This window comes from Microtus oregoni, unplaced genomic scaffold, assembly GCF_018167655.1.
Source record: "Microtus oregoni isolate MIOR12 unplaced genomic scaffold, Mior012 000035F_ref0000213, whole genome shotgun sequence".
Taxonomy (NCBI): Eukaryota; Metazoa; Chordata; class Mammalia; order Rodentia; family Cricetidae; genus Microtus; species Microtus oregoni.
The window spans coordinates 27,875,491-27,895,910 of record NW_024543094.1 but is presented as its reverse complement, the minus strand read 5'-3'; the positions used below and the strand labels follow the sequence as shown (position 1 = coordinate 27,895,910).

The 20,420-nt window shown below is 43.1% G+C and overlaps 1 protein-coding gene across 3 annotated transcripts in view; it reads left to right on the top strand.

Annotated features, from left to right (window-relative positions):
* Positions 1 to 20,420, top strand: part of LOC121432712 (phosphatidylinositol 5-phosphate 4-kinase type-2 alpha) — a 154,937-nt gene that overhangs the window by 77,621 nt on the left and 56,896 nt on the right. Inside the window, exons 2-3 of one of the 3 annotated variants that reach the window (XM_041630856.1) lie at positions 10,990 to 11,087; positions 12,894 to 12,990. The exons of 1 other annotated variant lie outside the window; for it this stretch is intronic. In XM_041630856.1, coding sequence (XP_041486790.1) covers positions 10,990 to 11,087; positions 12,894 to 12,990 — 195 coding nt within the window. The remainder of the gene's footprint in view (positions 1 to 10,989; positions 11,088 to 12,893; positions 12,991 to 20,420) is intronic. One more of the 3 variants, XM_041630858.1, reaches the window with a different exon arrangement.

Below are 20,420 nucleotides of genomic sequence, written 5' to 3'. Positions count from 1 at the left end.
ACCATGACTTTCTTGAAGCTTAGCTCTGAGTTCTGTGCAGTTTGCTTCTTAGCTTTAATTGCTTCGTTGTTGAAAATTACACCTCACAAACATACATAAACCCAGATAATGATGGAACGCTGTCACTGCCTGTATTTGGCAAATTATCATGTTCCCTCTTATCATCCCACGCCAGCTGTACTGAGGTTTTATTTTGTTGTCTTTCAAAGTGCTGCAGTTTTATTTTCCTGAAGACTTCGGAGCTGACCAGGAGGTTTGTGTGTCTTTAAACGTCCAGTCGCTGTGTTCTAGAGCAGTTAATCAGTAATCAGAGCGCTTTGTCCACATTTCTCATGAACTAGATAGAACATTCTAGAGTTTTTGAATGTGGATATGAGTGTTCATAGGTAGCCCAAACACAGTTGTTTGTTTGGAGTCATTGCCAAGCTGGCAAACGTGGAAACTTACAAAATACTTGCTTTTCATTTAACTCTCTTTACAAAACTTTGGTTTCTCTTGAAAAGGTGTTACTTTCTGACTTACTGTGGAGTCTCACCTTTCCCCAGAAAGGAAGTGTAAGGTGCGTTTATGGGGGTTTTGCTTATAGGTAGCATTCTGCTGAGCAGCACCTTTGTCTACAGGAAGCGCGTGACTCATCCCCTAAATTCTACAGTGTGGAGGGCCTGTGCTCTGCTTTCCCCAGAACCACACATAGTCATTCTTCAAATGTAGCACTCGCTTAGCAATGCCAGGCAGGGACTTGCTACAATCAACTTACTTTGGTGCAGCTATGAAGCAAGCTTCCCTAGGCTGTGTAATTTATTCTATTTTTAAGTCCTGAACTTTGACCCTATCTTGAGGGCATCTGTCAACAGTAGATATTAGCTGGCAGAGGGATCCATGCCAGTTTGGCCTCACATTGGCTTTTGTGCCCCTTTAGCTGCTCCTACCCTAGTAGGAGTACGGAGTGTTTCTCTATTGCTGTACAGGGATTGTTCTGTTTGTTAGTTTGTTTGTTTGGCTTTTGCTGTTAATGGCGCCTTTTATGAAGCATATGTACATTAGCCACAAAATTTAATGAAGTTTGGTGAAGCACTAAGCTTGGTAGCTGGGTGCCACATGGAATGATCATTGAAAATCCTCTAGTCACTGTCTGCAGACGCTCCTCGCCCATACCTTCAGCTAACCCTCGAGATCCAGTGTGCGTTTAGGGGAGCGTTAGCACTGGCAAATGTAGCAGAAAACCCATGTTTTAAATGAAGTCTTTCTAGTCATCTGAGTTGCTCTGAATAACTCTTTCCTATATTCCATGCAGCGCTTAGCACTTGGATTGACGGTTGGAGGGAATACCCAAGGTCAGCTCCACCCGTCTCCACATAGCTTGGGTCCAAGGTTTCTTTGCAGTCATCCTTTTAGGTGCTTGCTTGCTTTGTGGGTGCTTGTTTCGCTCAGCTAGGGCTGGGTGACTCTGAGGACCCGGGCACGCAGAAACTCAGGTGCAGTGTGTTCGAAGTAAACAGCTGCACAGAACACAGGCTGAGACTTGGTATATGCACTGCATACACTCACGGGGAAAGAATCAGCGTGTTTGTATTAATTCATCTTCCATCCTGAGGCTTTGCTGACCAGTGGGTGAGGTCTGGGTGCATGGAGCATAATGCCTATTGGCTGATGGGTGGGTGATAAGCAAGGCAGCCTTTGTAATATTGCCAATGGTGCCCTGCTCCCCGCAGGCCTTTTTTCCAGAGTGGAGCACTCCAGTGTCCCCAAGGGAGTGGTTTGGACTGCGGGTGTGCCTGCAGCAAGGCAGGAGATGGAAGAGTCGTCCTGGGGATTGGAGTACAAGTTCTGTTTACTCCTGAACCAAGCTGGTACCTGGCTCTTAAACCCAGAGCCTCTTGGGACCTGGTCTCAATAAATCAGCCCTTGTTTCTGCTTCTGAGATTCCAGCTATGGAGACTTGGTAACAGCCTAGTCATCCAAGTCCTTGCGTGTTAGGGTGGCATTTTTTTTTTCTTCTCTTTGGTCAGTTAAGGACTCTCTGCTTGTTTTTTTTTTTTTTTTCTTTAAAAAATTCTCTGTGATTTCTCCTCCCTGCTGTCTGATGGGCCATGTCTTTGTCATGGGTTTGTTTTCTGGGAGGGAGAGAAAATGCAGTCAATTCATCAACTGCAAGCAGGAGTCCAGGAATCACCTCTGCCGGCAGAATGGTAGCCTTCCTCTTATTGTTCTGAGGGCAGATCTCGGGTGGTGGAGCCGACTGCCCTTCTGCTCTGTGCTTGGAAAGGAAAACAGAAGTTTAGCCTTAAGAGACCAGGAATCCAGCACTTCCTCTCTGGAGTCTTAACACAGGTTCAATAGGGAAATCTCTTAAAAACTCCTCTCTGAAAGAAAACAAACAAACAAATCAACAGCAATGACAACAAAAAATGTGCAAACTGCGCAAAGCTAATCCTTTCCCCATCTTCTGCAAGTCTTACCAATGATGCATGTGTGATTGGCATGCTGAACAGCATAGCTGCCCCGCCTTGCGTACGTCTTCAGCAAATCTGTTTTGCTCTCTGGGATGCTAACAGGACCACTCTTCTGCATGGCGATTTGCACCCCATTCCAAGAGGGCTGTGAAAGTTAGGACCCCCGTCAGAATGGCTGTCTGCACGCCATTATCCAATCCCGGATGGAATCCCACCTTCACGGGGGTACACGGTTTGAGAGTACCCTCATTACAAGATGAATTTCCAGGAAGTGGTAAACTATTTGATCATATTAGATACTGACTAAAAAGAAACATACGTTCATTTGAAGCTTTCCAGATTAGTCCCTTAGAGTCTGGATAATTGTGGGCATCATGTCACCCAGAGGGACAGCGTTTCTGTACATTGACACCACCGACTGTTTCACTGTTGTGTTTGAACATCGTCAGCTGCAAGCAGCAGCGAAGTCTCTTCCTAGCTGAAGGGCCTGGCCTGTGTCAGTCCCTTTTCTGGTCACTGGCTGCTGGCTCAGGTCTTCAGAAGGTTGGTTTGTCTCTGCAAGAATAGGGTAGGGGACAGAGATGGCCATACCCTTCAAAGGCTTAGCCTAGTGTCCTACATCCTCCAGCTAGGTGTCACATCCCAGAGGAGCCCCACAGTGTCACCAGCTGGGAATAAGGACAGACACCTGAGCCTGCAGTGGAGTTGCAGAGTCAGCTTCTCTGTCTAGAACAATGGTTCTCAACCTTCCTCATGCTGTGACCCTTTAGTACAGTTCCTCATGTTGTGGTGACCCCCAACCATAAAATTATTACATTGCTACTTCATAACTATAATTTTTGCAACTGCTATGACTCGTAATGTAAGTATCCGATATGCAGGATATCTGATAGTTGATTCTCCAAAGGGGTTGAAACTCGCAGTTTGAGAACTGCTGATCTAGTGGATGGTAGGGGATTTAAATGATTCTGAATCATTGCCACATGGTTCTTGTTCTTTTCTGGGGTTCCACCCAGTGCCCTTCTGGAGGCGGCTTGCTGAACAATCAAAGCTGAAGACGTGATATGGCAGCTTCAGGTGTGTGCCGTTGGCTTCCTCAGCTGACCTGAGGGATTAACCTGGATGAGCTCACATAGATCATTGAGGAATTGGGGGGGAAATCTGTGAAAATCATTTTTTTTATTTGTGTGTATTATGTGTACAGCTTCAGAAAGGTGAGGCAGAGGTCCTATGGCACCTGACAGGGTGAGCAGTAACCCAGTCAGGAGACAGAGACGAATGGCGAATGTGCCCAACAAGGAACGAATCCCTGCGGCCACTCACATCAGAGCCAGGATGCAGGCCCGTGCCATGTTATCACTTCTATTGTCAAAGAATCCAGAAATCTAGGTTCGTGTGTAAAATTTCTGAAGTCTGATAAAGTAGGTACTTAATTTAAGCACTTTCTAAATCACTGAACCAAAAAGCACATCATTTGACTTCTCAAACTCGTGTGCAGAGGGGGAGGCAGGGAGAGGACTATTGATGATAGAACTCTTGGCATTATGTTGTTAGATAGTAGAATTTATGTTGGCCTTATAAATTCAAGTAAGATTCCAAGCCAGAGTTTAAATATTGCTGCTGACATTTATTTTCATTTTAATCAGGTAGCCACTATTCAAAAGATTGACTTGGTCATTCCTGTTCAAGAGGAAATTACCCCCTAAGTGATTAATTTAGTCTTTGAGTTTGCAAGCGAAGGGACAGACTCTTTTGTCTTTGCATATATTGCAGCTTTGCTATCAGAACGGTTTCATTTGCCCTGTCAAAATGAAATATTAATTTCTAGATATTGGAAGGTAGCTCACACTTGGATCCTGTCATCTGTCTGATCTACAAACACAGAAATGTTAGCTTTTCCAAAATGCCTTCAGAAAATGAATATTGATGGAGCAGCTGTAGAAAATTGACCCCTCGCCCTGTGACAAATAAAAATACACTTCACAAACATCTTCTGCTGCCTGGTTTTCCTACCTCTGTAATTGACTCTAATTTGCTCTGCCTGCCCCACAGAAACCTCAGAACTTTCAAATTGCTATTCAGTTTGCAGTGTCAGCTGCAATGAGAGCCGCCCCAGCCCACGTGTGGGCCACATGCCACGTTGGGGACCTTGTGTGGTTTTGTTTTTGTTGTTGTTGTTTCTTTGTTTGTTTGTTTGTTTTGGAAGTCCTTAATTGTTTCAACCTATATCCGTGACAAGATTGTTAAAAAGTATTTACAAATGATATGCAAATTATTATTGAAGGTTTGTTTTTCCTTTGCATGGACCTTATTAATTAATTATAAGTGGGTATCAAATTGATACTAAAAAATCCGATTTAAAAAATTTAGGTAATTCTCCCCAAACTTAAGTTAGTAGGAAAAACATAAGAGAAAATAGAAAACATGATTTTTCTTTCTTCGTTTTGCTTTATTCTGCCGTGTTCTATTCTGCTTTGTTTTTTGTTGTTGAAACTCAAGTTAGTTTCAAACTGCTGGTTCTGGCAACTGAAAACCATTGTAACTTGGAAAGCTGTGAGTCTGGTCTGTTCTCATCCAGTCCTGTCCTCTGACACCCAGTGACAGTGTAGGTGGCTCAGAGAACTTGGGGCAGAGAATCTGGCTCAGAGAGCTTGGGGAGAGAGTCTTGATGGTGTTTCTAAGTCACACTGGGGAAGATATTTTCTCAGAAATGCAGCTGGGGTCTTTTCGGGAGACTCAGTGAAAGTTCCCGTGTGTGTGTGTGTGTGTGTGTGTGTGTGTGTGTGTGTGCGCGCGCGCGCGGGCCCTCTGGTATGGGGGTTGAGTAGAACCATCCAGAACTTCCAGTTCCTGCCCTACCATGTAAATACTCTTTTCATTCATTTTCTATGTGGAATGAACCTCAGGGCAGAAAAAGTGATTTGGCAGGAAAATCGTTGCATTCTTTATCAAAGAGCTGCAAAGGAATTTTTTAGGATGAGTCTGGTAAGGGGAAAATATTTATTTTCAAATATGGTTTTCTTTTTTTGTTTGTTTGTTTTTTACACTAACTAACTCATGGCATTGTTTGTTGTGAAGTGAGGATCGTTTTGTGTGAGCCAGAAGCAATCGAAAGCCTAGTGTAGGAAATCTGGTGTGGCACACTTGTGATCAGATCTCCCTAAAATATCAGTCAGCCTTAACCCGGCCTTCTGAACAACGATGTTGAGTTGTGCATGGGAGTTCCTTTTCCGGCTGAGTCCTTGTTGCTCTTGACTCCCGGGTGCTTGTTCTTCCTAGTGATCTACTCCAGCTCTCTGCTTTCTGTTACTGACCTGTGTTTTAACGTGGGTGCTCAGTGTGCTTGGTTCGAGATTGGGAGGTGGGGTGAATGGATGGGCACCTCTGGGTCCTTCTCATTCCCCTGTCGGCACCTCACATCCTGCCCCAATCATAGGTACCCTTGGCTGCTCCAGGAAGCTCTGGAGCCCTGGAGCCCACAGCTGCTCACCCTGGCTTCCTGTTTTAACTCAGTGAGTCATGAGCTCTAGAGTAGTGGTTTTTTGTTTGTTTGTTTGTTTTTTTTTTGTTCTCCTTTGTGTAACAGTCCTATCTGTCCTGGAACTAGGTCTTGTAGACCAGGCTGGCCTTGAACTCACAGGGGCTCACCTGCCTCTGCCTCCCGAGTGCTGGGATTAAAGGTGTGTGCCAACACTGCCTGGCTCTAGAAAAGTATCTTTACTAAAATCAGAGTAAATGTTTTAGGGTCTCTTCTACATGCGAGGGATTTTGAGGTTTTGATCCTTTTTTTCTTGGCTGGAATTAAAGTCATTTACTAGGCAGGTGAGGTGGTACACCCCTTTAATCCCAGAGGGAGGTAGATCTCTGAGAGTTCAAGGACGGCCTGGTCTATGGAGTGAGTTCTAGGCCACCAGGTACTACATAGTGAGACCTTGTCTAAAAACAAACAAGCAGAAACAAAAATAAAAGCCAAAAACATCTGCCAATTATCTATTAGTCTGAAAGTATGGTGTTTTAGATGAATGTATCCAAATTAATTGTCATAAATAATGCCTCACTGTTTATGAATGTATCCTTTGCTTGGCTTAAAAAAGATATATTAAGTTTATTTTTTTTCTTAACGCCTCAGTATGAAGCAGCTTTGTAAGGATACTTTTATGTGCCTTAATTTTAGGACCATTACCAATTGAACTGGGACTTACTTGTCTATTTTTTGTCCAGAATCTGTTTGCTATACCCAACTTTTTCCAACGTAATTGCTTGCTTACAGAGTGAATTTCCTCCAGGAATGAGGCTCCCTTCCCTCCCCCAACTCTCGGAAAATCACACGCCTATGCTTTACGTTGGTGCTAGCTTGTCCGTGATAGAAATGAGAAACGTGAAGGCACCTCTCCCAAGTAGAGCTGTATATTAGGAAACATTCCCAAAATGCTACTGTGCTTCGTAGTTGTCTGTAATAAATAATTACTCTGGAAATAAATGTTGCATCCTTCATTAATAACTGTTGGGAGCATTCAGATTGAATGCAGTCTGAGTGACAAGCAGAGGGACGATGACAGTTGGGTGACAAATCCCAGTTTTGACTGTGCGGTTGAAACCACAGCTGGTCTAATTATAGACTGCAGTACATATTCAATTAAACGTGCATTTTCAATTGATTCGTTATTTGAAAAAGGTAATTCTTTAGAAGTTTGTAACACAGCAGAGGCATAAATTTTAGTCTCTTCATAGCTCCTTGCTGTGAACTCTCAACCTCGAGGCTAGCAGGAATGTAAAAAGGTCCTGAGTTTGGGAAATCTAGCCAGACTGCTGGAGTCTTGACTACATGGTCTGGATTTCAGATACAGCCTGCCCAGTTAATACCTAGCAGTAATCTCACGAGGCCTGGATTTCCTTATCTGGAAAATGGGAATAATGATAGTACCTATACTACCAAGTTATAAATATCAGATAAGATGCTGTTTCTAGAAACCTCAGTGTGGCCTTTGGCAGGTATCCGGTATTAGCTGCGGCATTAATGCCAAGTATTAAAGTGAGTTCAGACAAAGCTGAGCTGAGACAAGCCATCTCCCTGGCTCCCTTCCTCCGTCATCATCCTATGCCAACTCCCCTCTGTCCTCCCCCTTCCTTAACTCTTGAATTCTAATATGCTCAGGTCGTTTGGGCCTTGGTACGAGCAAGCATTTGTACCAGCCCTCCCCAGCCTGCCGTAGCCTTGCTTCCATTGATGTTGACAACAGAGCTCCTTTATTTCCTGTCATATGTTAGGCCTGGGTGCTGTCGGGCTCTGTCCCCAATGACTCGGCAGAGAGGCGATGCTGAGCAACACCTGTGTTTTGGGGGTGACTGGCACGGCATAAACAGAACCATGAGATCCTTCTTGGGGTACAGAGAGACCCAGCCAGTGTCTGATGTGTAAGTTCTGAAAGTGTAAGATGGTGAGTGCAGCTGTTTGATTACCAGAAGGCACTCACAAGTATGAAAGCGGCTCTAAGAGTTGATTCAATATTTGCAGCCCTATAAAATGTGCCCTGAATAATATAACCAGTGCTTTCAGTTTGTTTGACTCCATTCTTATCTCCAAAAATGAAAACTATTTAGATTTTTATAACATATGCTTATTCCTAAGAGGTTTGAACTTTTAATATAGTAGTGGCTAACACAAATCTTTTTATGTCCTTCCATGAATATTATATAACCTACACAAATACATATGTAGTCTCAATTTAAATATCTATAAAGACAGAAATTCTTTTTAAATACTGAAAAGGGCTCACCGTGTAGTCCAGTGGTAGAGCGCTTGCTTAGCATACATAAGGCCTTGGACTCCATCCCAACACCATATAATAATGATGATGATGATAATAATAATAATAGAAGAACAATAACAAACCATTGTCAGTTTTCTTTCCAATTTTGGGATGGGCCACATGGAATGACTGGACTAAAGTAGAATGCTAAATCAGCAAATTTTAAAACTTCAAAACCCACTGTTCAAGAAATCTGCAAGCTCAGTTAGATGAAGCCCCACATGAAGTTAGCAAAGAGGATTAGTTTATCCTCATCTGAGACGGGAGCTCATTATCATTGCCTGTATCCACTGTGATTTTGAACTAGAAGCAAGCATCTTTCAGAGTATATAATGGCGAGGTCCCAGACTAAAGGGAGTAAAGTCACCCGGGAAGTTGGATGAGCTTTAGGTTATAATGCTGAAGCTAATACATTTCAGTAAAGCTGATGAAGGACCACTTACCTTTTGTACCCAAATGAAGAATTCCTACAGAAGAAAATAAATGCTCAAGAGACGGTTGGAAACACATTGACTACTAATTAAAAGCCACTCTGAGTGCCGGCTCCTCCGGATCACTTTGTTCATGGGTGGCTAATTCGCCTGCTCCAGGAGTTGGAAAGAATAACTTGACAGGGAAGGGAGACAGGAAATGTAAAGCCTCTGTAAATGAAAGACAGTGTAGAAGAAAGATAAAATGGCCCCCAAAATTTTACTTTAACTCAGTATCAACCTCAGTTATAAAGGAAGAGAGCGAGCTAAGGAGAGGCTCAGTCTGTGAAGTGACTGCTGCATGTCAAAGCACCAGGACCTGGGCTCTGATCGCCAGGATCCCGGCACCCATGTAAGAAGCCAAGGGTGCTGTGTGCTCCTGTAAACCACAGCAATGGGACTGGTAGATCCAGACAGGTCCCTGAAGTTCATTGCAACCAGCCTACCCAATGAATGATCTGTTCAGCGAGGGATCCTGTCTACCCAAACACATGCACGCCACACATGCACACGCGCGCACACACACGGAACTACTTGAGGAAGACATTGAATGTTAATCTTGGGCCTCCACACCCACATATGTGTGCACATTCCTGCACTAGCAAGTACACATATCACACAAACCCAGCACATACCTAAATCAATATATATGCACCCAAATCACAGCTCACTGTCCCTGCAACATGACTTCAGCTTCACACCCTCCAAGAAGCCTTTCAGCTCACCCTGCTCTGAGTTCCCAGAACACTCACTGTTTAGACTCAAGCATTTCTTTTAGTTACCTTGGACTTGAGGCTTGGGTTCAAATGCCCCGCCCATCAACTCTAGCAGGAATTCCTCCCTGAGGAATTGAGTGACACGGATTTCTCATTTCTGCATGATGGTCCTACAGGTTCCTTGCTCCTCTCTATACCACACTTGGTCAACAAAAGTCTCAAGCCCCAAGAGCCCCAGCCACCCAACCATCAATCTCTATGCCTGTTCTCTGAACCATTCCCTGCCAGCATGCATGGCACCTACAACTTGGAATGCAAATGGACTCTGCCCCAAAGCCAAGCCCCGTTTCTTCAAACTTCATTTTCTACCTTTTACACTGGTCCTTCTGGGCCCCTTCTTTTCTCTTTAAGCCCCTGAGCCACCAGCTCGCATGAGCTGTGTCTAAGAAAGTGTTGGAACCATCATCAGCCTTCAGGCTCTCCTGCTGATCGCCTTCACTGAGTCCAGCATGCTGGGTGCCCCTACAGGAAGGATGGTCTCCTGAAATCAGGGTTGCTTTCTAAGAAACCAGCAGTGCATTAAAATACATGCCCTAGCAAGAAACTTACTGACTTTTGCTTGGTTTTGTTTTTGCTTTTTGGACCCAAGAACCCTTCAGAGTACCTTCCATTCTACAGGAAGTACAGATGTTTAAAGTATTTTTATTGATATCAGTGGGGGAGAAAATAGCATGGGGATCAAGGGTGAAAACAACCAAGAAAAAAAGTCAGGGTTTTCCCAGTCGTATGTCAGAACCACCCGTCACTTCCTGTGCTGTGAAGGAAACGGATTCTATGCTTTGTTCTCTGGAGTCAAACCTCTGCTCTTTGTTCTGTCCTTGAGCTAGTTTGACTGTGTAGCCCAGGCTAGCCTCAAACCTTCCTTCCTCTTCTTCCAGACTCCCATGTGGAAGTGTCCACAGCTGACTCCGCTTTTGCTCCTGACCCCATGGGAGCTTCTCATTCTCACATCACCCCATGAAGCTGTCTTCCTCCTTCCTCAGTGAAAGTCCTTAACTGTTACGTTCAAGCCCCATCCCAGTGTTTACGTTTAAACCCAATTCCTATGAGAAAGAAAAGGCCATATGATGTCAGCATCATTCTTCGGGTGCCCCAGTATATAAATGATACCTGTTAATTCAGCAAATATTTACCTCAGGATTTAAAATTCTCTTTCTCAGATAATACTTTTTTCACAGAGGAAGTTGTCCCAGAAATGTGGTCAGGGGAGTTCTGAATTGAGTGTCTGGAAGGGACGAGGAAGACAAGGGAGGAGGATGTGTCCCTGAGGGACAAATAGCCTTCAGGTCTGGCCCCCATGCTCCCCCTGTGCCACCCAGGCCAAGGGTGGGAGCTGGAGGAGTGAGGACTGCAGGAGGACAGAGTTCACGGCGGGAGGCAGAGGGTGGGCAGAATGCCCATGTTCACCAGTATGGTGACGAGTCCAGTTGTCCTAATCAGGATGGTGGTAACCAGTGCTGTTTATTTTGTGTTTTTCCAGATCAATGAACTGAGCCATGTTCAAATCCCTGTCATGTTGATGCCAGATGACTTCAAAGCCTACTCGAAGATAAAGGTGGATAATCACCTTTTTAACAAGTAAGTACAGTCAGCGTCTCTGGAGCCTGCCCTGGCTGTGCAGAATAGGACTTTCTGTAATCACATAAATTTTTCAATGGGTGGGAGTAAAGTTTTGCTGGTGAAGTTAATCCTTGGTAAACATGGCCATCTGTCATATTCAGAGAAGCAGCAGCAGGCCCCCTGGGATAATATCCCTTTGCCATATGGCATATTGTTCCCTATGAGTATCTTATGTATTAGAAGTGATATCCTCATTACTATTTAAATTTTTGGAGCTGTAAATTACTTGGATTGTTTGAGCAGTTATGGACTTCTGTTCTTGTACACAAAACTTTGGAAACAGTGGCTTTATTTATAAAAATGACTATGTTATAAAACAGTAAATAATATAGATGTATTGTAACATATAACTGGATGTCATGTTTGGGCATTGCTAATATCCATCATGTAAATGGGATGCCTTTGATATCATTATAGAAAGTCGATTACATATTAGGCATTTCATCCAAAAACTAGAGATGCAACATGGTCCTTCCCTCAAAGGTCTCACAGCCAGGACAGTACCTGGAAACTGACATGTATACAAAAGTAAACAGTAATAAAGGGGTGTGCGCAGTTTCTATCCATTGCTCCGCGAGAGCACAATGGAGGGGCAATTCTGTATGAGTGGAGTGAGCCCAAGAGTAGCCTCCCATAACAGAGTTAGTGTGAAATTTTCTCCTCATTTTCTCTTTGTGGTAGTATGAGGAATTGAACCTGGGGACTCACACATACCAGGCGAGTGCCCTACCACTGAGCTACACCCCAGCCCTTCATGCTAGGTCTTAAGCAGGCTGTTGTTCTGTTGCAAACGTATGGGTTTGTTTCTCCCCATAATATTGTTTAGAGGTTGAGTTCATGAGTGTATAAATGAGAACATATGACTGCTCAAAGGAAAAGTTGAGGGGAAAGTTTTTATTGTAGCTGGGAGAGAGAGTGCAGCCAGAGACGTCTGGCTGACCCCAGAGCAGGGAGAGACAGTGGTACAGTGAACATGGTCGGTGGACTGAACTGGGCCATGGTGGGGGCAGGGGGAAGGCAAGAGAGAAAGCAGAGAGAGAGAGAGAGAGAGAGAGAGAGAGAGAGAGAGAGAGGATGTGTGTGTGTGCGTGCGTGTGTGTGTGTGTGTGTGTGCGTGCATGCGTGCGTGTGTGCAAGGACCAAGAGAGCTAGCTGGATCACGAGAGCACATGGCCAAAATAGCAGGGCTATATGGAAATGGAAAACTGGGGACAGGAAGCCATGATCTGGAGAAGTTTAGGGTAGGGTGGAGTGGAAGAGCTGAGGGGAGCTACAGGTACTGAGTGAGCCTAGAGGCAATGTGCGTTTCAGTGTGCTGTCAGGCAGCGCCGTTAGCCATTTGTCCTGAGTTTCTTTTGGACATGTGGATTTGGAATGTGGGTCTTGGGTGTCTGGCCAGCTTGTTTGATGGCTGCTTCCACAGTAAGGTTGACACTGCTTACCCTTTTCACTGCCATTTTGTCTGCTCTTCCTTCATACACCGTTCCATACTGTCCCTCCCCACCCCTCGCCTTAGAGAGTGGCTGGCATTGTCAGCCGGGATGAAGAGTAACACAGTCTCAGTGTGAGACAGACAGCATTGTCAGTCTGTCCCCTCTGTTCTGTCAGATTTGGTTGGGTTGTACCTGGTCCTGTGGAGTCCAGGTACAATTGCTGTGGGCAGTGAATTCTCGCCTTCCCTACCATGCACAGATCCTAGGGGCATCGGGAAGTCTGCTAACCTCCTGTCTGTCTGAGCCTCATTCCACAATGTGACCATTGCAGGGAAAACATGCCGAGCCATTTCAAATTTAAGGAATACTGCCCAATGGTCTTCCGGAATCTTCGGGAGAGGTTCGGAATCGATGACCAAGATTTCCAGGTGAGCTGCTTTTGTGATATGGGTTTGCTCTATCAAATAGAGCTTGTGTTTCAGTTCTCATGAGAGAGTTTACATGCACAGTTTCAGTGATCATTCTCAAGTTAGGCATAATGGAAGTTTTTAAGGATTCTGCATGGTTTGATTTCAGTGAGATGTCTATAGGAAAAGACATGGATTTTCTGTGCAAAGAGACAGAGCACTTAGCTCTATGAACACTGTCACTTCTAGATGCAAGTTTCTGTCAGCCACACTCTCGGGTGGGGTGTGTCATCAGCCCATGCAAGCGTGTAGGCCTGTGTTTAATTCACGCTTCTCTATTTTGGCAGAGGCCACTTAGGAACCTTTGGGATTGTGTTCTTGCTAATTTGCAGGGTTGCAGGTTGGCAAACTCTGTCTCCTTCCGCATGAGTCTCATCGGGCTTTGCTTTGTACCTCACATTGCTGCGCTGTAGGGGCCATGGCCCTCTTGTCACCTGCAGGAACCTGCCAGCCTGCCGACTGATGGTGTGCCTTCCTTTCCACTGACCGTGTACTAACAGGCTCTCACTTCTCTCTGCATGCGCACAGTCTCAATTGTGACTTTGACATGTGATGTGGGTTTTTCAGTAGTGGCTGCTCCCTGGTCAGGTTTGTAAAAGAAGGCCTGCTGCTCTCTTAGCCCTTCCATTGCTGTGATAAGACACCATGACCGCGGTAATTTTGGGGGGCTTACAGTTTCAGAGGTTGAGTCCATGACCATCATAGCAAGGAGCTTGGCAGCAGTCAGGCATGGTGCCGGAGCCGTAGCTAAGAGCTCACATCCTGAGACACAAGCATGAAACCAAGGGAACTAACTGGAAAGGGCATGGCCTTTTGGAACCTCAAAGCCTGCCCCTCAAGACGCACCTCCTGCTAATCTTTCTCAAACAGTTTCACCAACTTCAACCAAATATTCAGATACGTGAGCCTGTGAGGGCCATTCTCATTTCAAACTCTGCACCTCTCATTGAGTCCTGAGCCTCTTGTGGTCAGCAGAGCCGTAAGTGCTTTGTTTGGTTGGTTGTTTTAAAGCAGAAATCTAAGTTCTAACTTGTCGTAAGCCTTCTCAAACAAATACTTTCTCTAACTTGCTGTAAACTTAAAGCCTGCATCAAGCGCCATGTGATCTAACAAGGACAGTGTTGCCCCAGCTCGCTCCACGGTTTCTCTTGAATACGCTCATTCAGGCACACTCTGCATGCCTAACTTACCTTCTCAAAGACTCGCCCCTGACCCACCCATCCTTGTTAACGTTTCTAAGAACTTCTGCCATGCTTCCTCGTAGCAGCCTTTTTAAAAATTCATCTATATATCAGTTTTTGTTTTGATTTTTGTTTTTATTGATTTCTATTGAACTCTACATTTTTCTTTGCTCCCCTCCTTGCTTCTCCCCTCCCCTTCAACCTTCTCCCAAGATCCTCATGCTCCCAATTTACTCAGGAGATCTTTTTTAAAACATTTTCCCATGTAGATTAGATCCATGTATATCTCTCTTAGGGTCCTCATTGTTGTCCAGGTTCACTGGGACTGTGATTTGTACGCTGGTTTTCTTTGCTATATATTTTTAAACGACTTATGAGTGAGTACATGTGATAATTGTCTTTCTGGGTCTGGGTTACCCCACTCAAAATGATATTTTCTAGCTCCACCCATTTTCCTGCAAAATTCAAGATGTCATTATTTTTTTCGGCTGTGTAGTACTCCATTGTGTAAATGTACCACACTTTCCTTATCCATTCTTCTGTTGAGGGACATTTAGGTTGTTTCCAGGTTCTGGCTATGGCAAACAATGCTGCTATGAACATAGTTGAGCACATGTCCTTGTGGCAAGGTTGAGCATCCTTTGGACATATACCCAAAAGTGGTATTACTGGGTCTCGAGGAAGATTGTTTCCTAATTTTCTGAGAAATCGCCACACTGACATCCAGAAGGGAATGCTCCCACCAGCAATGCAGGAGTGATCCCTTTTCCCCACAACCTCTCCAGCATAAGTTGTCATCAGTGTTTTTGATCTTAGCCATTCTTACAGGTGTAAGATGGAATCTCAGAGTTGTTTTGATTTTCATTTCTCTGATGACTAAGGATGTTGAGCATTTCCTTAAGTGTCTTTCAGCCATTTTAGATTTCTCTGTTGAGAGTTCTCTGTTTAGGTCTGTACTCCATTTTTTTTTATTGGATTATTTGTTCTTTTGATGACCAATTTCTTGAGTTCTTTGTATATTTTGGAGATCAGACCTCTGTCTGATGTTGGGTTGATGAAGATCTTTTCCCATTCTGTAGGCTGTCATTTTGTCTTGTTGACCATGACCTTTGCTTTACAGAAGGTTTTCAGTTTCAGGAGGTCCTGTTTATTAATTGTTTCTCTCAGTGTCTGTGCTACTGGGTTATATTTAGGAAGTGGTTCCCTGTGCCAATGCGTTCAAGTGTACTTCCCAATTTCTCTTCTATGAGGTTCAGTGTGGCTGGCTTTATGCTGAGGTCTTTGATCCATTTGGACTTGAGTTTTGTGCATAGTGATAAATATGGATCTATTTTCATTCTTCTACATGTTGATATCTGGTTATGCCAGTACCATTTGTTAAATATGCTTTCTTTTTTCCATTTTCTATTGTTTGCTTCTTTGTCAAAAATCAGGTGTTCAAAGGTGTGTGGATTAATATCTCGGTCTCTGATTGGTTTCATTGGTCCTCCTGTCTGTTTTATGCCAATACCAGGCTGTTTTCAGTACTGAAGCTGTGTAATAGAGTTTGAAGTCAGGGATCGTGATGCCTCCAGAAGTCCTTTTATCGTATAGGATTGTTTTGGCTATCCTGGGCATTTTGCTTTTCCATATGAAGTTGAGTACTGTTCTTTCAAGGTCTGTGAAGAATTTTGCTGGGATTTTGATGGGCATTGCATTGAATCTGTAGATTGCTTTCAGTAAGATTGCCATTTTTACTATGTTAATTCTATCTACCTAAGAGCATGGGAGATCTTTCCACTTTCTGGTGTCTTTTTCAATTTCTTTCTTCAAAGATTTAAAGTTCTTGTCATACAAGTCTTCCACTTGTTTGGTTAGAGTTACTCCGAGATATTTTATGCTATTTGTAGCTATTGTGAGGATGATGTTTCTCTGATTTCTTTCTCAGCCCATTTATCATCTGTGTATAGGAGGGCTACTGATTTTTTTTCTTGTATCCTTCTACATTACTGAAAGTGTTTATGTGTTGTAGAAGTTCCTTGGTAGATTTTTGGGGTTGCTTATGTAAACTATCATATCATCAGCAAATAGTGAGAGTTTGACTTCTTTTCCAATTTGTATACCCTTGAGTTCCTTTTGGTGTCTCATTGCTCTAGCTATGACCTCAAGAACTCTATTGAATAGATATGGAGAGAGTGGACAAACTTGTTCCTGATTTCAGTGGGATCACTGGGAGTTTCTTTCCATTTAATTTGATGTTGGCTGTTGTCTTGCTGTATACTGCCTTTATGTTTGGGTATGTTCCTTGTATCCCTAATCTCTCCAAGACTTTTGTCATAAAGGAATGTTGTCTTTTGTTGAAAGCTTTTTCAGCATCTAATGAGATGATCATGTAGTTTTTACTTTTCAGTTTGTTTATATGGTGGATTACATTGACAGATTTTCATATGTTGAACCATCCCTGTATCTCTGGGATGAAGCTGACTTGATCATGGTGGATGATGGTTCTGATGTATTATTAGATTTGCCAATATTTTATTTAGTATTTTTGCATCAATGTTCATGAGGGAGACTGGTCTGTAATTCTCTTTCTTAGTAATGTCTTTATGTGGTTTGGGTATCAGGGCAATTGTAGCTTCATAAGAGTTTGGCAATGTTCCTTCTGTTTCTATTGTGTGGAACAATTTGAGGAATGTTGGTATTAGTTCTTCTTCGAAAGTCTTGTAGAACTCTGAGCTGAAACCATCTGATCCTGGGCTTTTATTGGTTGGGAGACTTTTGATGACTGTTTCTATTTCTTCAGCAGTTATAGGTCTGTTTAATTTGCTTATCTGGTCTTGATTTAATTTTGGTAAGTGGTATTTATCCAGGAAATTGTCCGTTTCCTTTAAGTTTTCCAATTTTGTGGAGTACAGGTTTTCAAAATATGACCTGATGATTCTCTGTATTTCCTCTGTGTCTGTTGTTATGTCCCCCTTTTCATTTCTGATTTTGTTAATTTGGATATTCTCTCTCTGCCTTTTGGTTAACGTATGTAAATGTTTGTCTATTTCGTTGATTTTTCTCAAAGAGTCAACTCTTTGACTCATTGATTCTTTGTATTATTTACTTTGTTTCTATTTTGTTGATTTCAGTTCTTAATTTGATTATTTCCTGCTGTCTAGTTCTCTTAGGTGAGTTTGCTTCTTTTTGTTCTAAAGTTTTCAAATGTTTTGTTAATTCACTAGTGTGGGATTTTTCCAGGTTCTTTATATAGGCACTTAGTGCTATGAACTTTCCTCTTAACACTGCTTACATTGTGTCCCATAAATTTGGGTATGTTGTGTGGTCATTTTCATTGAATTTTAGGAAGTCTTTAATTTCTTCCTTTATTTCTTCCTAGACCCATTGATGATTCAGGTGAGCATTGTTTAATTTCTATCTGTTTGTGGGCTTTCTGGAATTAATATTGCTGTTGAATTCTAGTTTGAAGCCATAGTGATCCGATAGGGTACATGGGGTTATTCCTTTTATTTTTTTTTATCTTCTGAGGTTTGTTTTGTTACTGTGTATGTGGTGAATTTTTGAGAAGGTTCCATGAGGTGCTGAGAAGAAGGTATATTCTTTTATGTTTTGATGGAATATTCTATAGAGGTCTCTTAAGTCCATTTGAGTCATAACATCTGTTAGTTCCCTTATTTCTCTAGTCATTATTTTTTGTCCGACTGACCTGTTCAGTGGTGAGAGAGGGGTGTTGAAGTCTCCCACTATTAGTGTATAGGGTTTAATCTGTGATTTAAGCTTTAGAAGTGTTTCTTTTACATATGAGAGTGTCCTTGTATTTGGGGCACAGATGTTCAGTATTGAGATTTCCTCTGGATGAATTTTTCCTGTGACCAATATGAAATGTCCTTCTTTGTCTTTTTTGATTGATTTTAGTTTGAAGTCTATTTTGTTAGATATTAGGATAGCTACACCCACTCTGGCCTAGGGCTCTAGCTCAGTTCTGCTTCTGTAGAGTTCACTGCCTCAGGCCTGCTGTCTTCATCTGTATTTTATATCCCAGACACAGCCTCTCCTCATCCTCCCCTTTGAGTCCCCCTCCCCCATTACCTTCCTTCCACCCTTCAATTCCCTCCTCTTCTGCCTCCATCTAGGAAAGGGCAGGTCTCCTATGAGTATTGATAATACATGGCATATCAAGTTGCAATAATACTAAGCACTTCTCCATATATTAAGGCTGGACAAGGTGACCCAGTATTAAAGGCAGGGTCCCAGAAGCAAGTAAAAGAGTTGGAGACAGCCCTTGTTCCCACTGCTAGAAATTTCATAAGAGGTCCGAGCTACACAACTGTAACATATATTCAGAGTGCCTTGGTCAGTCCCATGCAGCCTCCCTGATTGTCCGTTCAGTCTCTGTGAGCCCCTATGAGCCCAGGTTAGTTGATTGTGTGAGCCTTCCCATGGTGTCCTTGACCCTTCTGGCTCCTATACTCTTTTCTTATCCTCCTCCACAGGAATCCCAAACTCTGCCTAATGTTTGGCTGTGGGTATTTGTAGCAGGGTTTCTTTTGGATCCAACCAGCTCCCAAATCTTGACAGAGACTTATTATTAGTTGTGAATGCTTGGCCTTAGCTTAGGCTCGTTTCTTGCTTGCTGTTATGTCTTAATTTAACCTGTTTCTCATCATCTATATTTTGCGTTGGGGTTGCTTATGTAAACTATCATATCATCAGCAAATAATGAGAGTTTGACTTCTTCTGATTTGTATCCCATTGATCTCCTTTTGGTGTCTTATTGCTTTAGTTAGGACCTCAAGAACTATATTGAATAGATATGGAACCTTGTCTTGTACCTGATTTCAGTGGGATTACTGGGAGTTTGTCTCCATTTAGTTTGATGTTGGCTGTTGGCTTAGAACTCACAGAGTCTCATCAGCCCCCAGAAGCTCCACCAGCTAGGGATCAAGCCTTCCACACACGAGCCTTCCTGGGACATTTCACATCCAAAGCCCACAACCACCTAACATACATAGACAAGTGTGTGTGTGTGTGTGTGTGTGTGTGTGTACGCATGCATGGTAATTTCAGATTCAATCTGACTACAGTACCTTAGTATGTGTTTAATTATATGATCGGTTTGTGATGTGCTCAGACTGAGTCACAGTTTTCTGATTATTATAGGTCCATGTGGTCCCCTGTGCCTGCTTTCTTTCTAGATTCTTTTAAAGATAACTCCTTTTTCTGTATTTCTCACACCTCAAGCCATGGCCTCTGCCATTCTGATTTCACTCAAGCTATTTGACTCTACATGTATCTATTTGTGCTCCTGAACATCAGATTCTATCTAAACATCCCAGACGTCTCCCCTACTCAGTAGTTCTGGGACTATAATCCTGTGCCATCCCGCCTGGCTTAATGCACTCAGGACAGAGCCATAGCTTCATGCCTGTTAGGCAAGCACTCTACCAACTGAGCTACAGCCTTGGTTTTTTTTTTTTTTTAAAGGAGGAATTTATTTTTTTATTTATTTATTTATTTGTTATATATACAATATTCTGTCTGTGTGTATGCCTGCAGGCCAGCCGAGGACACCAGACCCCATTACAGATGGTTGTGAGCCACCATGTTGTTGCTGGGAATTGAACTCAGGACCTTTGGAAGAGCAGGCAATGCTCTTAACCTCTGAGCCATCTCTCCAGCCCCCAGCCTTGGTTTTGAAGCCATGGTCTAGACATTCTTGGGATACAGATGAAAGAATAAAGCAGTCGAAAGATGTTTAATTCTCTCTGAGAAAAATCTGCGGCCTCCTTGCTGACCTTGCAGGATATTGGGACCTCTAAAAATGTCCTGTGAAGTCAGATGGAAGCTCCGGTCTACTTTTGAGCTTCAGAGAGGACTGCCCACCAAAAACCAAGAAGTTGCCCAGGATGGAGCCTGCACTGTTCAACCTAAATACAGGGCACAGTTGAAACCGAGCCTCTTGTTCATTGTGTTGGATAATACCAGGTTTTGTTTTCCCCCACTGCGCCTCCTGAATTAGAATCCCTCATTATTCACGTTTGATGCCCTTTCTTCTTTGTGTCTGCAACCAGAGAATTCTAATTTTAAAAATAATTCATTTTAAAGGCTAACATTTTCAACTTCTGATGTTCTTGTTTTAAGTGTCAAGCTCTAAGTTGGAGAACTCCCCAGTTCACTAAACTTAGAGAGTGGGGGGATCCCACCAATACATCTGGGATGTCAACTCTT